This window comes from Cydia pomonella, chromosome 7 (genome assembly GCF_033807575.1).
Source record: "Cydia pomonella isolate Wapato2018A chromosome 7, ilCydPomo1, whole genome shotgun sequence".
Taxonomy (NCBI): domain Eukaryota; kingdom Metazoa; phylum Arthropoda; class Insecta; order Lepidoptera; family Tortricidae; genus Cydia; species Cydia pomonella.
Genome location: NC_084709.1, coordinates 8,407,092 through 8,430,063, shown reverse-complemented (window position 1 = coordinate 8,430,063; position 22,972 = coordinate 8,407,092). Strand labels below are relative to the sequence as shown.

The window sequence follows — 22,972 nt, the reverse complement described above, 5'->3', positions numbered from 1 at the left end:
TGACATTTTATGAAACCTTTACGCATAAAAAGCAAAAATTGCTAAGATTCGAAACAGAATTTCTCTTGTTGATTGTCGCGTAAGTCGCTGGAATTTATACAAAGTGAAATTAACTCGGGGTAAAGAATCTGGATTCTTTGAAATCTTTGTCAACTGGGTTATAATACTTATAATCTTACTGTTATTAATATTATTATATTTGGTTGACTTGTGTTGTGTAAAATAACGAATACATTAGATGAACATCGCATACCGTGGAAGTGACGCATCTTAGACTTGATAACATTTAAAAGTGTTGTATACAATTATGTATTTTGTATTATGTTGTACTTCTGTTGCGTAAGTATGTTCAATCTTAAAGCAGTGTATGACGAAGGAGGAGGGGGGAGTGATTTTTAAGTTATTACCTGGGGAATTAAATGGGCATTTCTATTTAAAGTTTAGTAGTAGTAAAGTTTCTATTTAAAGTGTTCCCCCTTTAATTTAAAATTTTAGAATTTTTATATTGTTTCCACTGAATCTCTTTCGTTCGTAGAAAAAAGGTGTCCCCAAAAATTTTTTTTTTGTCTGTTTTGTTGCGGTCATAGAAAGTTGTATTGAAAACCGTAACCAAACGGATCAAATTTAGGGGACACTTTTTTTCTTAGTAAAAATAGAAAAAGCTCGTCATTTTGAATAGAAATAATATAAAAGAAATCCCAATTCTAACAAACATCGAAACTCAATTTTAAGAAGCATCCGTTGCTTTGATGTTGTAGTCTAAGATAAATGTTCAACATAAATTGTTATTTAACATCACTGAAATCTTTAGTAACTAAAATATTAGAGGGAGTTATACAAACCATTACTGCTTCATCCAATTTTAATTAAGATAACTATTAGATTAAGTGGCAATGTTTTATCATTTACCTACTGATTTTAGTAGAATGAGCCCCTCTTATTATTATTATTATTATACCAATTTGTTATATTGAGGAAAATATTTGTAGGTAGGTACTCGTTCTCGCAGTCGGCTTTCCTTAAAGTCCGGTGTTTCTAAAACTTTATCAAAAATCACAAATATCATTATTGTAAACATTTAATTTCCGTTATGAGCGATGATGCTACTTATCGCAGTCTTCAAGAGAACACGTAGATACAATAAAGTCAATACTTCGAACAATGCTGCATTGATGACAGGACCTACTTGTACGTGTATTTTACAGTTTAACCCCGTTGAAAATGAAGCAATAATGTTATATCCCCAGGGTGCGTAGATGCCAGTCGTTCACGCTCCCTAGCGTAGCGTAGTTGCTCTCCATCACTCTTCCATATTAGTGTGACAGTTGCGTTTCTTTTACTACGGAGCGTTAACGATTCACATTTTGTCTACGCACTATAGGTTATAGGCGCTTACCTTGTACAAATTGTATATTATTAAGTTGCCTTTAGTCGTGCCTAAGCCTAGCCTAAGCCTAAGGCAAGCGAGAAATGTGCACGTGCTAACGAGCTCTCACATACCGAAAGAGAAAGAGACAAGCATACGTATGTTCAGAATCATAATCATAAATGTTATGCGGAAATTAATGAATATGAAAATAGATTTCTTAGTAGCCAATGAAATAGATATGGAAATATTTTTTGTACTCCTTAAGGATGAGTATAACCTAGCTATAGTTATAAAATATCATTGCAACGAAGAACGCAAAAATTTCCTACACTGTGGTATTTTTATAGCCAGAAAAGCTATATATTTTTGCACGTAGCTTTTGTAGAATGTATTATTTCTTATGTCTGTACTAGTTTACTTACGTAATAATCCGTACGATAGATTACTAGTCACTCCCTAGCTACAACCCTATTATTTCCGGCAATGCCTGGTTAGCTTCTCGTAAATGGGCAGACAAAGGTAAGCCTTATTGAGAGCTCTGAGGCCAACTGCGCCGTGTGGTGTGGGCTTCACCTGGCCCAAAGACATTTATTTCTATGGGTATTTAAGCCTGAGCAAATTAACGTAAACGTACGTAGGTACGTATACGTTAATGTGTGTGTGTGTGGGCTGTGTATTAATTTAATAAAATGGGAAAGGAAAGTCTTTACAGCGTACAACATTTATACATTCATTGCGATTTACGCATATAGAATAATGTAAATGGTAATAAGTAGTGACAAAATACTACTCGGATAGCGGTAAAGCCAGAAAAGGTAATCGCGGTTTATATCCCGGTCGATATTGCAAGTCAATTAATACGAAGAATGTAAAAACAATAATTTGCTTCTTCGGTACCAACCGAAATATTTCTTTTCCTGTAACCAAAATATACAAATCAAAACCAGCCGTTTGCACATCAAAAAAAGATTGCAAGAAACGTAATGTATACTAGCGGTGTGTGGGCAATGCCGGTGTACCCTTATTTTACCGCTAAACTTTTTGCCAAATTTTGTGTTACAGAAAATTATTCATAGAATAATCGAACCCCACATTTTTGTTACAGTTCATTCTGTTTCTTTAATTTTAAAGAAACATACTTTGTCACTTAATTAAAATTCATAATCTGATTTTTTTTTTTGATAAAATCAAATAATGTTTGTAAAGTTATTATTCGTCGAGTATTATTTCCACGACACTACAGTTCACAGAATAATGTATTATTATTTCACCTAGTATTCAGTTAAATGAAATAAAGTGATCACTTAAAAATTATCACTTATTTTGTGCCAAAACTTTAAAATAAAATGTAAATATTCCATTTTTTTTATTTACAAGAAAAACTGTTGCCAGAAAATGGGATTAGATTAGGTCCAAACTACGACCCCAAAGAAAACGAACTGTTGCCAGTAAAGTGGGTTAGGTTAGGTTAGAACTGCGACCCCTAAGAATTCGAACTGTTGCCAGAAAGTGGGTTAGGTTAGTTTTAGAACTGCGACCCCAGGAATTCGAACTGTTGCCATAAATGTGAGTTAGGTTAGGTTAGAACTGCGACCCCCAGGAAAACGAACTTCAGCTTCACGACATTGTAATTATTTTCGGCCTAACAAAAATATGTATGAATAATACTTTAATCATATTATTCTATAAATTTTTAGGTAACGTTCGTTTAAATAACTGTTCTGAATCTTAAATTTTGGTGAACCGTACAAACGGATAATACATGAACAAATTGTCCTTAAAACGAAAAAAAAATCGTGGACAAAACAAAGGTAGAGTCTGTGCGGAAAGAGAAGAGTCGTAGAATGTAAGGGATCCAATACATTCTACGACTCTTCTCTTTCCACACAGAGTCTAAAGTAATTGAAGGGTAAAGGGACTTACGACTTTAACAAACCCACTGTCCAGACATCTCAACTCAGCATCACGATAAACTAATATCTAAGGGTTTTTCCTAATTTGACGTCTAGGCCTAATTCTGTTAGCAAGATGCGACCTACTGAATATAAAAATGTGATATATGTATGTACCTAGTATGAAAAAATTAAAATTGAAACATATTTTAGATGTGCGCTTGCTAAAACAGTATTTAAATTTACAGTAAGTTACATATTTATTTACTATAAAAATACTGTTTTTTTAAGCCAGGCAATATTTGTTATGACACTTATGACCAAGTGATAAATGGGTCATTTAACATAATTTATTTATTTATTTATTTATTTAATATGATTCTAATGAAGTCCGTTTCACAGGTGCTTTTGACAAAGGGTGAAATGAAAAGATAGTGTCAGCAAAATCGCGTTATTTTCCATCGTGCGTCGAAGTTTAACGATCTCGTTAGCATCGTATATCGAACTTGATACGTCCCAAATAGATTTTCGTTTGATTATTTATTATTTCTTTATTTGTTTTTCTCCTAGCTAGACTGTACAAAAATGATAGGTATCGTTTAGGAGCCCCCGGCAATCTCGGCCGAATTTCACCTTCCCGTTCAAACGGAGTTTCGTTCTCATTTTAAAACAACGGGTTGGATTGTAATGAAACTTGACATGAGTTATATGTAATCCTGTAATTAGTTTATATAGCTCCAGTTTATAAAAAAATCTAAGTAAATACAAGAGCAAAAACAAGTTTTGTATGAAAAACTTAAATTCTCTGCATTTTTTGAATGTTTTATCTAAAGCTACATAAACTAATTACAGGACTAGATACTTATTAACTTATCCTATTGTTATTTAGTACAAAGTTTCAGAGCAATCTAAATAGTCGTTTTAAAATGAGAGTGTTACGTTTGTATAGAGAAACTTGCTGCTGAAGGCTTGCTGGGGACCCTTAAACCAAAGAGCTATTGATATGTTGGTGGCCGATCGTAAGATCAGGTAGATCGTTATGTTCCTGGTATTGTCTTTACGGTAGTCATATTAAACCAATAAACAGGTAGGATAGGCTCGCTAGTTTGCTTCAGATGCCCGAAGGGCAAACTGTCCAGAAATAGGATCCTTCAACTCAGGATCTCACAATCGGCCTCCGACAGATATAACACGAATAATAAGTTCAAAGATTAATAAACATGTTGGGGATTCAGATTGTTGTCCGGAAAAAAACTTCTTTAGCGGCGCTGTGCACTTTTTGTGATGGGGAAAAAATGTTAAACTCGCGACAGATCACGTGACCGACAGATTCGTCAGATTGAAAATTCGTAAGACGGACACGTGACCTGATCGAAAAACTCCATGATAGTTCTAGTAATGATGATGGTGTAAGAGTCGTTGAAATTATGGATGGAAGTTGATTTTTCTGATAGTACTTTTATACTGATAATTAAAGAAATTCGTGCAAAATTATTCCCTAACCATTCCAAAATATCAAAAATGCACAACGTAATATTCAAGTTTTCACTTCTGCCGGCACTCCCAGAGTGCAATCCGTTGTTTTTTTTTATGAAGTTTAGTGTACTTAACTAAATATCAAGGTTGACTAAAATTTCCAAAATTCTGACATTTAAAATAATACGTATAAATAGTAGCTCAAATAATTGCTCTTAACATATAATTATTATACTGTGTGAAAGTAAAAAAAAAGTTTAACTTTTTACAGCTTGAAGCACGGAAGGTTATATAACGGACAAAGCTACAAGCTTTAATAGAATCTGTACTGAACATAACATATACATTCGTATGTCAATAAAATATACCTTTCTACATTTTCCCACCAGCCACAAACTATGAGAATCATTCTGGTTATCCAACTGCCTCTGCTTTTCTATTTTTATAATTATAACAACTGTAATCTCAAAAACTTTAAGTTTAATTAAAAGAAGTTTAATTAAAAATAACAGTCTGAAGCGATAAAAATACGCAGTAATTAAATGAATGTCCCTAGACTGTATACGAGCTAAAAATAAGTTTATAGTCTTGTGCGACTCGTTTAAAATAGACATAAGCACATCTGTTGATTGACCCCGGCCTTTTGCTCGACTCGCTTCTTGATTATCTGCCATGCCTTGTTAATTCTAGAATAGGATTGAAGATTATTTCACAGTTTATTTATTCCGTTTTTTATCAACTCCTACACAATGTATTTAGTCCTTAGTCACATTTTCTTTTAATGGATGCCTCTGTGCTGATATAATGATAATAGATTTTTATATTTATTTACTACGTCGATGGCAAACAAGCATACGGCCCGCCTAATGGTAAGCAGTCTCCGTAGCCTATGAACAGAGGCCTTACATGCAGTTGCCGACCCTAACGCTCCGCACCCTCGTTGATTATGCACGCATGTTCGCCAACACAAAAACACTACTTAATCATGATGCGTGTGATGAGTAAAGCAGCATTTTTTTATTCAGCAAAACTTGGTTTAAAATATAATAGATGATTTACATGACATATTTTTATATCTCCCTTGAGATCTGTTCAGATATTATGAATTCAAATCAAGATAAGATATATACATGTATAAGTAAGATAAACTTTCGATGACAAGCGCGCGGCGTGCTTGCGGAAAATTGAAATGTCAATAGAATGACTTACAATCGTATCCCGGCTATTCTTGGATGCAACGCTAATGCATTTTCTCGGGATAAACATTCATAATAATACCATCATAACCGTAAGTCACAAGTTTTACGGATGAGAAAATCTGAAATGGTGCAGTCACTACGAGTACTTAAATGGGGCTTTGTGTTTTGTATGGGGGGAATGTGGAGCAAGCATAATAGCGTTAATAGCCGCAGATAAAACGTTCATCTTTTTAGAGGAGATGAACGCTTTGTGGAAGCTCAGACTAAAAGAACAGAAATATTAAAAGTATTCAAATAGTTCTACATTTATAGTAATAATTGTAAAAAATAGAAGTACAAAAATATTAAACATGTTTTTTTATTAAAGCGTATCTATTTATTTATTACTATATTATTTAAAATCTTACATAATAAGGAGGCAACAAACATAAAATCTAAATATATTTTTATACTACCTCAGTGGTAAACAAGCATACGGCCCGCCTGATAATAAGCAGTCTCCATAGCCTATATACGCCAGCAACTCCGGACTCGAACACTCTGCACCCTCGTTGAGCTCTGGCAACCTTACTCACCGGCAGGAACACAACACTATGAAACTAAAATAAATATAACTTAAATAAATATAGATTGAAACTATTTTGTTTCACCAGCCACATGTTTATCTGAGCGTGTCCTTCAGTAATGTGTAATCAACTAAAAATCAATGCCAGTAATGGCTTTTAGGGTTCCGTACCTCAAAGGAACTTATAGGCTCACTTTGTTGTCCGTCCGTCCGTCCTGTCTGTCTATCAAGACCCTTTTTCTCAGGCAAGCGTGAAGGTGTCGTGTTGAAATTAAAACCATAAACTCAGGTCTACTACAGTCCCCTGAAGCTATGAAAGATTCAAACTTCTAAGTAAAACAAAATACGGCCGTTTATGCCTCCAAAAAACGTATATCACTCTCAAAGGAATCAAAATTTATAGGGTACTTTCCGTTAACCTACAACTTTGAAATGTGGCAAGTAATAACGTTTTATACTACAAGTACAGGGAAAAATCTGAAAACGATATATATTTTTTAAATAAGTTAAATGTGAAATTATGGTAACTTTTACATTACTATTTACGGTCTATCCTTTAAAAATACCTTACCAATACCAATGAAATAATTACCTTTATATTTATACTTACATTGTAAGTACATAGATAGCTGTACCACTACTACCTACCTACCGTCAACTACTTCAACATATTCTTCCTAACGGGCACCCTTTTCCCATTATTAAGAATTAAATATAAATTAAAACACAAAATATTACTTTTCTAGTCCGCGAAAAGACTGCGGATTAGCAAAGTAATATTTTTTAATTTAATTAATATGGATTTCCGCAAAGTAACGCCTGATTCTATTTGTTAATTATGTAAATATAAATTAGGTAGAGTACCCCTGTTTTTCAAGCCAGGCAATTTTTGGCACGGTTAGACAATGTTGAAACACTTGACGGTACTCCTGTAATTTCATAGGTAGGTAACGTGCGAACAATTCAAAGAAATAGAAATTTCGCCACTCCAGCGTATACTGATTTTAATAAGTGACTTTTCTTCAACCAAAAACGTCACGATAGATCAGATCGACTTTTGACAAATATTTAATTTTCAAATTTATTTGAATTGTTTCGGTATTATTGTATTTTAGGAATAAATACATTTTATACTGTAAACCGGATAATTGTGACACTTGATATTATAACATACTATTGTAACATCTGTAAATTGACATGCACAATCGGACAATAAATGATTAATTGAAAAAAGTTTAATTATGTAAGAGACATAAACAAACTTTAGTCGACTTAAAGATCCCGCGCGCGAATGCAAATATGGTGAGTTGTTAAATAAAAATTAAAAACCGGAAGTTATCAAGATAGAGATCTGATTATATTTTTAATGTAAAATTTATAGTAATGTTAATATTATGTAAAAATTTCATAATTTTTACTCGGTAAACTTCAGAGATAAAGCTGAGGAGTTGTATTTCTTTCACATTTTACTTAATTTTTTTTCCACTGTGAAAAAAAAAAAAAAAAAAATGTTGGTATGAACTCTTTTAAATGATAGCTTGGCCTACGGCCCGATTCGAGGAATGAGATACGATAACGATACTTATCGTTATCGTTCTCGTTCAGTTTTCATTTATATATCGTTTGTATGTCGTATAATTGACAGAAGCAGCTCGATTCGGGCATCCAATGTCACTTTGACGTTAGAAATATCGTAGATATATCTTATTGGGATCACAGCGGAATCAAAATAAACGTCAATTTAGACATGTCGTTTAGTTATCGATTATTTAAAGCTCTTACCAAGATCTTAAACATGTCTTAATCATTCTTCGAATCGGGCCGCTAGTCACTAAACATTGAAATTTTGCCCCCTCTTCATATTGGGCACTTTCCATAATTATTAAAAATAAAATGAAAAATAATACTTTCAATGTGTCTCGGGGTAGCGTTGTTCATAACTATTCCAAATTTCAAATCGATGTGACAGACAGACAGACAGACCGACGGACGGACAGACAGAGTCTCACCATAAGGGTTCCTTTTGTACCTTTTTGGTACGGAACCCTAAAAATAACGCCGTAATGAAAAACGAGCTTCAACAGTGAGTGCACATCATTCGTTTCTAAAGCCCGACCAGAAATATATGATCATTGTCAAGAGGGCGCTGTATTTCTCATGTAGAGGGTGACAGTTCAGTTTAGTATGAAAAATTTAGTTCCAATGAAATTCCGCAATATGGCGCGTGATCATATATTACTGGTCAGGCTTTAGTGAAGTGTTAGAAATGGATACATTTAATGTTTCATTGATAAAATAGTGTGAGAAATCATTGTGTTTTCGACTTAAATTAAAGGCTGAACTCGTGAACTCTCTCAAACATTTACGACGAAAGCAAAAATAGCTATACGCAAAAATATACAAGACGCACAGCAATTAATGTCGAATGAATATTAATTATAGATCATTTTTTAAATTTCTAAATATGATGAATATACTGATTCATATCTACCATTTGTGTTGTGATATCATAATGTTTATACGTTCGTTACTTGCTATTCTTAGAACTGAACGCCGTCCGTGAACATCGAGTTTACGATGCAAACGACTTGAACAACGTGCATTCTGTGCAGTTGTTGACTTCGTATTCCCAATAAGGTAGTTGTTATATCAATTTGTACGTACCTACCGTCAAAATTAACCAACCGCAGTCGACCGGCCGTCACCGCGTGTGCGCGTGTAGATATTATGGTGGGTCACTTGTGTATGGAGAAAAAAAGTATTAGTTGTCCTTTGGGCATAGTTACAAAGAGTTACGTAATAATGCCAATAAACAGTATATCATATTATTTTGCCACCGGAATACATTTTCTGCCTCCGGATCCATTTCAAATAAAATAAAAAGTAAAAATGACCCACCCTAGTGGGAGGCACCCTAGATAGGGGCAGAGAGGGCAATTTCAAATTTCTGCCCTTGGCTTTTCTCGCCATCAGCCACGCGATTTACCTGTTTTGTGTTATTGAATTACAGATAACAAATCACTTCTGGATTCGATAAAAACAAATTTCTCGTCATTATTTTGTCAGTAGGTAGATATTATGTGATTATGCTTCCTACATTAAACCTCAAAATATTAACTAGATTTTTTTCCTTACTTCATAAAATAGCGTCGCAATAGGTTTGAGAATAAATAGACTTTCGCTCGGGAAACATAGTTTTTGTAAGATGAGATAACTTTATAAGAATTTGAAGCTTTCAGCTCTTATAAAATATAATATCAAACTTTAAGGACGATACACGCTAAGAGCTGAACACATCTGTAGGTATTGTCAGTTTCCATTCTAAAAGACTATAAGTTCAAGTTTCTAACAAATTTACAAGCTGAGATACTACAAAAGAGCTTTAGATAAACTTAGGAGACTGTAATTAAGATGTTCAGTTTAATGACATTTAGCTGTCGTTTTTTTGGTTGGAAAGTTTTTTTTGTTTTCATCGCAAACCATTAAGGTATATTCGTTATTTTAGAAGCAAAAGAAAGCGTATTAGTTTGTTTTGTTTAGAAAATACCTTTTATAACGACAGAAGCTAATGGATGAAGTAATTGTCTAGACGGAATATCTTTTGTACCTACTAATGCCCGGTGCCCGCACTGTTCCTCCATATGGGTTCTTAGAGGTATTTCATATAACAGGTAGACGACGCTTATTGATCGCTACATCATTTCATATCGATTTGCACAGACACATAAAACTCCTTAATATTTGCATGAGTGACACAAATTATAATATAAGAGAGCGACAAGTTAAATCTCCTGCGAATTGGTATACTGCAGAGAAATGAAAGCGAACAATTTATATTTCTAGAAATTGGTGCTTTTTAATTGGGTTTAATGTAACATTTTTTTTTTTCTGAATAATACCGAATTTACTATTTACTCCTATTTTGTTCGGTTGTCACCGGTGAAGAGAATGAGTGTTGCAAACACCAAGCTAGCATATTATCTATACCCGACGCACCTAAGCCCGTCTAAGCATATGCCTAAGTTTTATTTTAATAAACAAATCAAGAGCATCCTTAGAGGCTACTAAAGCGCACAGTGCCTACAGCCAGAGATCGTTACCGGTATAACTAAAAATCAAAAAAATCACGTAGCATTCCAAATATTTCTTAGATATTCTAGAATGGTATTTAGGTAAGGACAATGAATTATCAAATTACCTAAGTGAAATACAAAAATATAAATAATCAACCGAGATACCGAAATTGAATACCGGTTAATTTGTGTGAAAAATATATCGGTATTCGATCCCTACCTACAGCCGTACGAATGAAAACCGAGTTCGGCTTTGAGAGCGTCACACGAAACACAGACGTCAGACGAAATTGTCGTCGTATACATAGAGGCCAATTCAAACTTAAATTGTGACGTCAAAATGATATCAATCACGCGTGCATTTCGCTCGCACTTATCCGTATACTTATTTATATTCACGGCACGAGTAAATGACATTAACATCATTTAAATATGATTTTGATGTCACAATGTAAGTTTGAATTGGCCTCATAGTATGTTCTTCTTTATCATGTAAGCATTATTTATTCTGTCGTTGAAACAGCCGCCACCTGCCTCTTTCCCGTAACCACTCACGCAATCTATTTATTTTAACAAAATCTTACAAACATCAAACGGTACCGTAATGCGAAAAGAAATTTTATCTCCTCAAAGCTTTTACTAGAAATAACCACTTTATAAAATGTCTTTGTTGTTTAGTTTTGTACTTGATCTTGATAAGTAAAGTTGATGTTATTAAGTAAAGCTCGAAGCTTAGTAGAAACTAGAGAGAACCATGCGACCTCCGAAGTAAAACAATTTAGACAAAACTGTGTTATTCTTTGCACATTTTATAATTGTACATATTTTATTTAGAAGTTTTTTGAAACACAAAATCAAACACTGGTATGCTGGAAAAAGTGATTATTTATAGTTCTCTAATTAATAGATACTGTAAGAGAACTATAGCACTTAACTGCAGTCAACTATAAACCCTAAATTCAGATTTTTTACGATTGCTAAGAAAATAAAATAATAACCGGTTTTAACACATTCACCTCTCAGCTACGGTCGTAGTGTTACGGCGTAGTCAATAACGTGGATTTTCTGGTATGTAGCGGAAATGCTTCATAGAGGCAAAACGACAACCTGTCGTGATACGAAACGGTTAAGATAAAAGTTATATGAAATATAATAGGATAAAACTTTACAAATACATTTTAATAAAAATGTAAATGTATTAGGGTAGCACACTTAACTGGTGGCTGTGGAGATCTATGAGAGAGACGTAAGGTCTAGGCTATGTCCTGCAATGGAAGTGTAACTATGATGAAAAGCATGTTGAAGAATTAAAAATGTACATCATTTTGTAAATTATAATTCTTTTGTAGTCTAAATCCCACTAAGTAATTCATTGACTGTGTCCTTGGTAATGTGCATTAACTAAATCACAATTCGATTATAAGATTAAAAAAACTATATATCATGTGAAATAGAGCTAGCGTGAAGTGTAGGGAGCAGCACCTGCTTAGAAGCGTGAATTGTTTCGCGTGAATCGCTTTCGGTTCAAGTAGGTTACGAGATAGCAGACCCTCCAACACGCACGAGCTCTATTGCTAAGACTAAGAACATTTTTTACATTATTTTTATTTGCCAGCGGAGCAAATACCTACTTGTACTCGACGAGTACATTTTCCTCTTTCCTTGATTGTAATAAGTCCACCTCTCACTCTATCTGTTAGAAATTCTACCTGTAGTTGTTTTCTTATTCATAGGTTTCATAATATTATCTTCAATTGACGCTATCATCATTGTATTTGACGTTGCTTGTCACTATTTAAACATAACAAAATTCGCAATATTAAAACTGCTACTTCCACGATATTATAATACCGGGTGTTTCCTGTAACACGAGCAAATAATTAAACCATATATTGTGCTCCTCAAACGATATAACTTTTGATTAACAACTTTTGAAAATTACGAAATCTTTAGATTTCATCTTTTTCATACAAATTAAATATTATTTTCAATGTACGCTGACATCAGTGTGTTTGACGTTGCTTGTCGCGCTTTAAACATGACAAGTTTTGCAATACATTGCGCCTTAGAATAAACTTTAAAGTGTAATAAAAATTAAAACATAAGTTATTTTTAAAAGTTGCTGAACAAATGTTGGTCAGTTTGACGAGTACAGCCTACAGTTTAATTTATTGCTCCAGTTACAGGAAACACCCGGTATAACTTACATAAAACCAAAAACATAAGGAAAGCCCTTATATGTATTCGTAAATCTTAATAAACATTCTTAAACGTCTCTTATGTTTCAGTTTACCCAACCCCTTGTTTACAATCTAACGGGTATAAATTGGCTGGTTGTCATGATTATAATGTCGCATTGCTCTCGTTCCAGGTCTCGGAGGTCTTCCGGCGCGGCGACGGCAGTCACGCCTCAACCGAAGAACCTCAACCCTGGAGGTAAGTACGCTACATACGGTCAGCTGCACAGATAATTGACCTCCCCTGCAAACAAATTTCTATGCAGGGGGGTCAGTTATCTCTGTAGCTGACTAAGTACAGGGTACACTTTTTTCTGAACATGTCCTACTAGTCTCGTAGATTATCGCGGCTCAAAGATCACTCTACCAATTATGACTATACGAGTTATAAATTCGATCAAATCAATTAGTAAGGTCTATTATTAGCACATTAAAAATAAGAACCATTAAGTACAGTTATCACTACGTTATTTATTCTAGGTATCTTATTCACACAACTGTTTGTTAGTAACAAACAGTGAATTTTATTTAAGCAAACTAACGAGTTTTATCTGGTTGTTTGTGATGTAATAGTCAAATTCTTGATTAAGTTATACTTTCCCTATGCATACTAAAGGGATTATCATACCGACAAAATAGTAGAAAAGATATGATGCATGAAATAAAATTAATAAATGAATCTTCCTAAGAATCTTAAGCACACAAGAGTTAGTGTTCAGACAATACCTTCAATGCCTTTCCCATCCAAGGTTTTGCTGCAAGAAGTCAATACTACCCCACTAGTAACTGTAGTACAATACACAACTTGTCAGTCAGTAAGAACCAGGAAAATGTTACTCGTCCCTTTCTTTTTGGTGCTTGTACTAGCGTAAGACAAAGACAGTATGATTCTCTCTGTCTATGGTTGAAATGAGACAGTCCTGAGCCAAACTATACTTAGTTTGTAAGCAGCCGGCGTTGTAAGCATCAGGGCGTGGATCTTGTTTACAAAGCCGAGGTCCTTGTATTCTATCTTGTATCCCGGCAAGGGCATTTTATTTGTGTAGTGAGCATGAATATTTTGTTACTAAGTTAGGAAACTTTTCTATGTATACACGGAGTTTTTATTGAATTCCGTTAACTTCCGGGTCTGGCTAAGTACCTACTAAGTCAGGTTGTAATTTCTGTCACAGAGGTTTTTACTGATAAAAAAGTTATGGGTATATCTTTTAAAATCTTATTTAATGGTGAATACACAACAACAAATTTAGAATATAATTTAATGTAATTTGTTGTAAAAAAAAAAGACGTGAACTTATCCGAGAACTAAATGCTGGTACAGACTTGTCAGACAAATAAAGTAGTTTCATACAAATAAATAATTGTAATTATTTTATTAATGTGACACTGTTTTTTACTATCTTTTTAGCAAAACATATTTTTTCGCAATCCAGCCGCGTATCTATTCGCGTCTAATTACAATCCTAAAGGTAATAAGCCCGTGTAGCGCATAGCCAACACGCCCATCGTTCAGCGCTAATCCCGAGACGTTGTCGTTTTGCCTCTACGAACCATTTTCGCTACATTCCGGGAAAGCCATGTTATCGGCTACGACGTAAAAAAACGACAACGTGTCATGATTAGCGCTTAATGGGTTAACGCTACGTAGCGAACGAAATGCAACTGTCACTGTCGCACTGTCGCACTAATATGGAAGAGTGATAGAGAGAGATGAGTACCTACGCTTCGTTAACGATTGGCAATGGCATGTTGGCTACGCGGGAAGGTAGCAATGAGATCGCGACTTAAATTTAAAACAAATTGTATTACGTTTTGATAAGTATAAAACAAGCTTTCAAATCATGGCTATAGTATATTAAAATCTTTGTATTACATATTATCAGTTATCGAAAATTTGTATTATTTTATTCATACAAAATAATTAAATGTTGTAATATGGGCATTATACATATTTAACTCAACCAAACAATTGAAAACTATAACATATGTATCATTGTACATTCTACGACTACGACTCATCTCTTTCCGCACAGAATCAGAGTAGCAAATGTATGAATTCGACCTAAACACTAATCAATATGCACACGATCGTAAGCGCACGCACCGCGCATCTTCAAAATGGAGTTTATTTTAAATTTGACAACCCTAAATAGCCGAAAGGGATGATTCGTCCCTATATCGCTGTCAAGCTTCGGTTTTGTAGGAAGTTTTTTCTGTACGCTAATACAACACGGAGAAAAATAAATAAAAATATTATCACAAGCACCTTAAACAGGTAACGTATTTTTTACGCCTTTTTTTTACTTTACACGATCTAAGTACGAATGTATTACTTATTCTGTGCTTATACACCGTGTTATTGAACATATACGAGTATAAGGTATTTATTATGTTATATATATCCAGAACCAAGAGTGCTTAGCATTTTTATGGTTCCATATTTTTATTGAGGCTGCTAAAGGCGGCCAAGATCTGTTAACTGTTCGGCATTGAGCATAACACTAAAAACTTTATCTTTGAGTTTTTAGTATTATGCTCAATGCAAATCATTTCAGTAACTGATAAATTAATGTAAACAAATCTTTCCGATAATCCAACCGAGGCACAGTTTATCAGGTGATAAACGCTTGAAGATTATAATTTTGTCAAAGTGAATTATCAGTGCTGGAATAAAGTAAGTTGATGGGCCCTTTTTAAAGTGGTAATATATTGCTCGTATTTCGCAGAATCTTTGTGTAAACAAGACTCATGTGTTGGTGATCCGTCTGATCTGGCTACCTGGAAAAGATTACGCTTCCATATGAATGATGAGAGAACTCAAACATACAATGGATTAAGAGGAAACTGGACGGTTTCGTTTAATTTTTATAGTGTACGATGTTTCCTCGATATTGTATTATACAAATATAATATAACAAGTCCTCAAGTGTATAAGGCCTCTCCTCCTCATAATCATTTTCATCTCTCCTATTCGTAAAGTTCACCTTTCATAGGCCGATAGTCGGGTAGAAAATTGCATTTCCCACCCTAGGATGGAAATTTTTTTTTTAATTGTACTTCGAGCAACGGCTAACAGCCATATATGCCATAATATTCAGTTAAAAGCTCTCATATTAGCTTACGCATTTTCAGACCAAGTATTATCGAAATTAAATGTTAATTGCATTGCATTATTAATAATTATTTAATATTGAAATGCATGAAATAAACATACTTAAATATTATTTTGTCAATATAAATGACACCGCAACGATGAATGTTTAAAATATTATCATTACATTCATTAATTCATTCAGTTTCACTATTTTTAAGGCGCTTATACATTAAGGCCGTTTCAGACAGATTAAAGACCGGATTGTCTATGGTTTTAATTTTTCCGATCAAATGTAAATGGCGCCAATTCCAGTCATAACCTAAATTTCTTGTGTTTGACTTTCCTCGTTGTCGAAATAAAAAGTAGAGTGTTTAACCCGGGTTTGGTTAACAATCTACTATTTATTTGGCTATTACACTTACTTATTAACATTAATAACGAGTAGTCTATACTTGTTTATTTTCGTATTTCTATACTCAGAATTCTATATTAAAGACCCAAATCACCGCTCAAAGATCTTCAGACATGGTTTAAATTGAGCATACGATATTTATTCCGCGCAGCTGTGTTAAAAGTCCTTATATTCGGAGCCCTTCCCGTAGCCGATGGTACTACTAGTAGGCACCTACTTACTGAATGTTTATCTTTATTTATTTTTTTCATACAAATTTAATATTATTTTCAATGTACGCTGACATCAGTGTGTTTGACGTTGCTTGTCACGCTTTAAACGCGACAAAATTCGCAATACATTGTGTCTTAGAATTAACTTCAATGTGTAATAAAAATTAAAACATAAGCTATTTTTAAAAGTTGCTGAACAAATGGTGGTGAGTTTGAGGAGTACAGCCTAAAGTTTAATTTATTGCTCCTGTTACAGGAAACACCCGGTATATCTACAAAGTAATACAATCTCATAAATACCTAATTAAAATTACCGCCGTCCGCCACGGTAACACTGATAACATAAATCCCTTAAATAAAATAACAATAAGGACAAATTATATATTTATATCTTCTTCAATGTGTTTATATCTTTTGTTTATATACATATTGTAAAAAGCCTAACTTATGCAACAATATAAATAAAGGACAATTTAATAATAACAACAAACATTTGAATGAAAGTCAGTTAGGTATAGTAGTTATACGTTATAAGTTACTGCTGATGCGCATTAACTGAAACCAACATTTACAAAATGGCATTTTTTTTTAATTTAATGGTTTACGCGAATATGACGATATTAACCCGAACGTCCCATATGACGTATGGACGTTAATTACCAGTTCAAACGTGTACCTATACAGTTGTTATTATACAGTTAATTAAATATGGCTTTCGCCGAGGGTTGCGTAAATGCAACGTTGTCTAAAATACCTTGAATCAGCTATACTATGCTAAAGCCTGTGCATGCAAACATTCTGACACGTAGATTCTAACAAAATACACTGGGCCTATCCAGTGATTTTGTATGGAATCACACAAGAACTGCCAACACAAGTAACTGTACGCCCATGCCTACATAGTAATGACGAAGTGGTGGCACACCCAATAATCGATGGCACAATTTAATGATAGTTATAACATGGCAATTGCAATTAAGTGAGCGAAACGTATACAGTGTGTATTTTTGATATAACCGCAAACTTAAACTAGACGTAGGTTTGAGTGCTGTAAAACTATACTGAAAGTTTTTTAATTTAGTTTTAACCACTAGAGCATAATACATGTTTGAATTTTTTCAAGCGGCAATGTATTTCGTACGTTATGGCCACTTGTGACAGTTGTGACGTCGCTTCATCAAGTGCGCATTTTGAGTTAAATCAAAGTAGTGATACATTGCTTGCCGAGTTATTTTATATGAAAAAATAAAAGTCGTCCATTTTTAGGGTTCCGTAGCCAAATGGCAAAAAACGGAACCCTTATAGATTCGTCATGTCCGTCTGTCTGTCCGATTATGTCACAGCCACTTTTTTCCGAAACTAAGAGCTATACTGTTCAAACTTGATAAGTAGATGTATTCTATGAACCGCATTAAGATGTTTACACAAAAATAAATTTTGGGGGTTCCCCATACTTAGAACTGAAACTCAAAAAATCTTTTTTCATCAAACCCATACGTGTGGGGTATCTATGGATAGGTCTTTAAAAATGATATTGAGGTTTCTAATATCATTTTTTTCTTAACTGAATAGTTTGCGCGAGAGACACTTCCAAAGTGGAAAAATGTGTCCCCCCCCCCCCGTAATTTCTAAAATAACAGAATGAAAAATCTAAAAAAATATATGATATACATTACCATGCAAACTTCCACCGAAAATTGGTTTGAACCAGATCTAGTAAGTAGTTTTTTTTAATACGTCATAAATGGTACGGAACCTTCATGAGCGAGTCCGACTCGCACTTGGCCGCTTTTTTATAAAACCTATGAAAGCCTGTCCATTAAAGCCTAAACTAACTACACTTTGATTATGCGGTCGTATCAAAAATACACGCTATAGAATTTTCTAAGGCGAAAATCTAAGAAACTTATAGTGTCACCCGACAAGGCCGTTTCCGGACCGGCCTTCCGGATCGTGTAGTTTGATCCAAGAGGAAACTAGGACAACAGCTACGTATTGAATAGCTAACTCTCTTCTTACACTAAAGTTTTGTTTTAACACAACAATAACAAATTACCTACATCAGCTGATTGATGAAGTTACTAATCCTAAAACTTATCATTTGTAAAAAACATCTGTAGCAAAAATTACGTTCAATCGATATCACTCTTGTCATTAAGGTTCGGGTATGCCCTGTAGGCAAACCCTTAACAATTTATATAATTTGATGACTATCCCATATTCCTTACGGGTGGATTGGTAGAATGGCCATGCCGCCCACGCGGCTAGCAAGGATCTGCAAATATGTATGTTTGCAATTATATTGTACAATCGTAATTTTTTTTTAGAACAATTGTCTAGATGTTCTTACGACTTTGTCGTCAGTCAAGTGTAAAAATATGGGTGTACACAATACATCTTACTCAAAAATATGTCCCATAGCATCTTATTCCAGTGTATTTCAGTGTAATAAGAGCGTAGTACCATATTTATGAGACGATTATTTCGATACATATTTTTGCACTTGACTGTACGTTATTGTTTTGATTACACATTGACACTTAACCATTGCAAGGTAGATCTAGAAAAAAGTTAGCATTAGTAAAGCCTTAAATTACATACAATTCGTTTGTAATAAAGTGGAATTCATTTTTTTTTATCTGAATGGCGAGATAACTTAGACTCCTTTTTGAGAAACTGGCCAGTTGTAGCTCAAAACTGGGATGAGTGGAAAAAGAGGGGAGAGGCCTTTGCCCATCAGTGGGACCCGATAGGCTCATAATAATAATAAATAATAAATAATCTGAATACCGTTTTTATTCGAAAGACATAAGGCCTGCCGGCCTAGCCAAGTCTACCAATCGCTATCACTACGACAACGAAACGCTTCTCTTTCGTCTTTCTATCACTCTTCCATATTAGTGCGAAAGTGACAGTTCCGATTCGATTGCTACGGAGCGTAAGCGATTTGCATGTTGGCTATGCGGCCTGTTAAGTTTTTTGAGTTAGTGAGTGATTGAGATTCTGTTCTTTATTACACACTTTATTCAAGGTCTACTTCAGAAAGCTCGCTTGACACCTATTCAAATGTCTACTTCACAAAGCTGTTCAGCACTAGAAAAATGGCATGATACGGCATCTATGGTAGTCCAGTGAATCATTGTAATAACCGACCTCATTAATAAACCTAGAAAATCGATAATTTATCTAATCCCAAATTTATCTGTTATATTTATATTGTGCAATATTTTTACAACGTAATAACAGTTTTATCATATCTCCATCTAGTACTTTATCGTAAATATCGTATTAATTCAGGTCAACAGGAAAAGTATTGAAAATATAATATATGTACGAAGGATTTGATTTTCCTTGAATTTGTGTGACATTTAGGTACTCTGAATCAGATTAGGATTACAAGTAGAGATCTGCAGATATGTGTTGATACTGTCGATGAATATCAAAATTGTTTAAATTCACGCGAAATTGATAACACAATTCCAGTTATGTCAGGACGGAAAAAGCGTTAAATTAGTATGCAAGAGGATTAAGACAATTTTGATAACTCGCAACACATACGAGTACAACTTATCTTTGACAGGTGTGTTATTGTAATTATCACCGGATGTTTTGACTGGAGCTTTAACTCGTGCTGTTTACTACGAACTGTACCCCTAGTGTAAATAAATTCGATTTTGAAACGTGACGTACGCGTTTGCGTTTAGTCTCATTTTGTATTGGATTTAGAAAGAGCGCGCCAAGCGGAACGTTTTGGAAACTCAAAATCCTATACAAAATGAGACTTAACGCAAACGCGTTCGTCACGTTATGATGTCGATAAAATTTACACTAGGGGTACTGATACTCATATATATCACACAATCGTTGCATATTGTTATCGTCTAGTTAGTTTCTGCACATTTACTATGTTTGTAAAGCTTTCAATTAAACTGTGCAGAACTATATTACTGTAAGTTTACCTTACGGCTAATAACCAAGTCGTATTCCACGATATTAAACTCTTATAATTAGTTATTTGTACAAAAAATGTGTCATTTAGAGATATAAAAAGTTTAATGTATATTTTATAGCTGTTGGAATTCCTTGTATAAATAAATAAATATACTCTTACCATTTCAATGTAAAATTTTCTGGTACTGATTACTTACGCCCTAGGAATTTATTTAGCTCAATATTTCTTTATATTCAGTCATTATGTTCAAACATACTAATATATAGGTACATAGAATATCATTTGCAATTTTGTATTCTAAGAAGTTTTTTTATGAAAGCTTAATTTGAATGAATATTTTTTATAGTCCATACTTTATTATGAAGATGCGTATTAAAATTATGCACAGTGATTGAAATAAGTTCTTTGCGGTTTTTTTTCATTCTATTACTTAATATGTTATTCTCATACAACCACACGAAGATTATATTGACTATATTGATTTATCTTTTACTTTATATTGCAATTTTAGATATCCAAAATAAGTATTTAAATTAATGCTTAATAATAAACTCTCTGCATGTTCGTTTACAAAAAAATTTGCATCCCTTATCAGGTATCTAATTCGGTAAATAGCTTTTTTGTCCAAGATTCCCCAATGTATTCTTCAGTTTTCCTGAAAAATAAACTTCCCATGGGAAAATCTCGTGTTCGTCACTTGATTGTTAAAACCTTTACGTAGGCAAAATATATTTGTATGTGGTTTTCCTGATTTCCAGCTTTATTTGGACACTTTTAACACACACCCACATCTTCTTTACTTTCCTGTACAGTACACAGCATACAAATATTGTCATTAAGGTCGCCATCGACGCAAAAACAAGAGTGTGCGGAAAGAGAAGTTTCGAGAAATATAAGGGAACCAATACAATAAGAGTAATAAGAATGTTACCGTGTGTAATCTTTACGTATGTTTTATCGAGGTCTACTCTATTCTAGTTAATGATGGGGTCTGTTACCTAATTAATTTTAGCTTTTTAGCTAATTTTAGAAACTTATTAGTTAGATAATTAATTTTAGCATAATTCTACATTTTATGGAAAATATGTGCTTCAAATTTGACAGCTGATGTAGATGGTACAGTACAGTATACCGAAACCTTGGTTGTGAAAAATTTCATTTTTACAATCCTGTTACAAACTCGGGCTTATATTTTTTTCATAGATTTCCTCTATCACCAAAAAGAGTATCTTTACATTTATTTATACCATTTACACTAGTAAAAATTGCTGGAATACATCATATACGCGGAAAATACATATTTGAAAACAACTAAACGTATTCTCTAAAGTATTATGGTTGTCTTTTAGAACGTTGGAGCGCATCGAAGCGAAGTTCTTAGAAGCCTCTTGAAACGGAACTGGCTAGGGGCAGGTGCCCGGCATTTCGAAGTTTTTTTTGTTTTGATAGTTGATTCCGTGATAAATTTGTTCTAATTTAAATGAAATTGCGTAAGGTATTGGTAGGTTGGTGGTGGGTAGGTGATATTAGTAGTTGAGGGCATAATATTTTTCAAGTTCTGACATGAGCAGGATCGATCAAAGGGAGCTAGAAGGCCCAAAAGCTAATGCATAATTAAGTAAATCATATATATTGCATATCGCGTCGGCTGTGAATTCTGACAGTGACTTGTGACAGTGACTTGTGTGTATGATAATAGTATAGATTTATGATACAATTAATTCCAGTCATAATAACGTGTTTATTACCGATATTACAGCATAAATCATGACATCTAATATAATATTTTATTTTTACATTTTGACTTTCGACTTCGAAAAAAATATTATAGCATAATGGCGATTCCGTGGATTCTAGAACCACGGCGAGCATCCAAGTGTCCTGAGCCTAGATATTACTAACCAAAATAAAGTATTATGCGATGGATTTTCGACATAAAGTTTCCGAACTGTATTTGCTTGACAATAAATTTTACTTATAGTCTGAAATTCTATTAACAACTACGTATCAATTTAACACAAAATGAGAAGTTACTTGAATCGTGACCATATAATTCTCACTTAAATTTTTGTCAGCTAATTTATCCATATTGTCACTCGATTTTAAGCCTAGACATCATTGACAAAAGTGGGTTTTTGCATGTTATTTTTCATAATTTCGAAATATGTAGGAGGGTTTAATTCATGGCTACATATTAGAAGTCCAGTGAGCTATTGTGTCAAGTATCTAACGGTTGTTTCATCCTATTCATATTATTGTCTTCGTTTTGTGGTATGCACTGCATAAATAGTTAATCGATCAATTGTGGAATTTATATTATTTGCAGTAGTCTTAAAATATGTCTGTGTGTGCTTTAACCTTTTAATTATGTATTTATTATATCTTCGTCTTATTTTTCGTGACAAAGGTAAGTCAGCAAAAACTCAATTTCAAGACTTATAATAAATACTTATTTTCATCAAGGGTTCATTATTTTATGTCGATGAGTTCG

At 33.8% G+C, this 22,972-nt stretch overlaps 1 protein-coding gene across 13 annotated transcripts in view; it reads left to right on the top strand.

Annotated features, from left to right (window-relative positions):
- The window catches only part of LOC133519756 (cAMP-specific 3',5'-cyclic phosphodiesterase), a 588,515-nt gene that overhangs the window by 525,649 nt on the left and 39,894 nt on the right, over positions 1–22,972 (top strand). For all 13 annotated transcript variants that reach the window (XM_061853844.1, XM_061853837.1, XM_061853836.1 and 10 more), the window contains one exon: positions 12,946–13,010. In XM_061853844.1, coding sequence (XP_061709828.1) covers positions 12,946–13,010 — 65 coding nt within the window. The remainder of the gene's footprint in view (positions 1–12,945; positions 13,011–22,972) is intronic.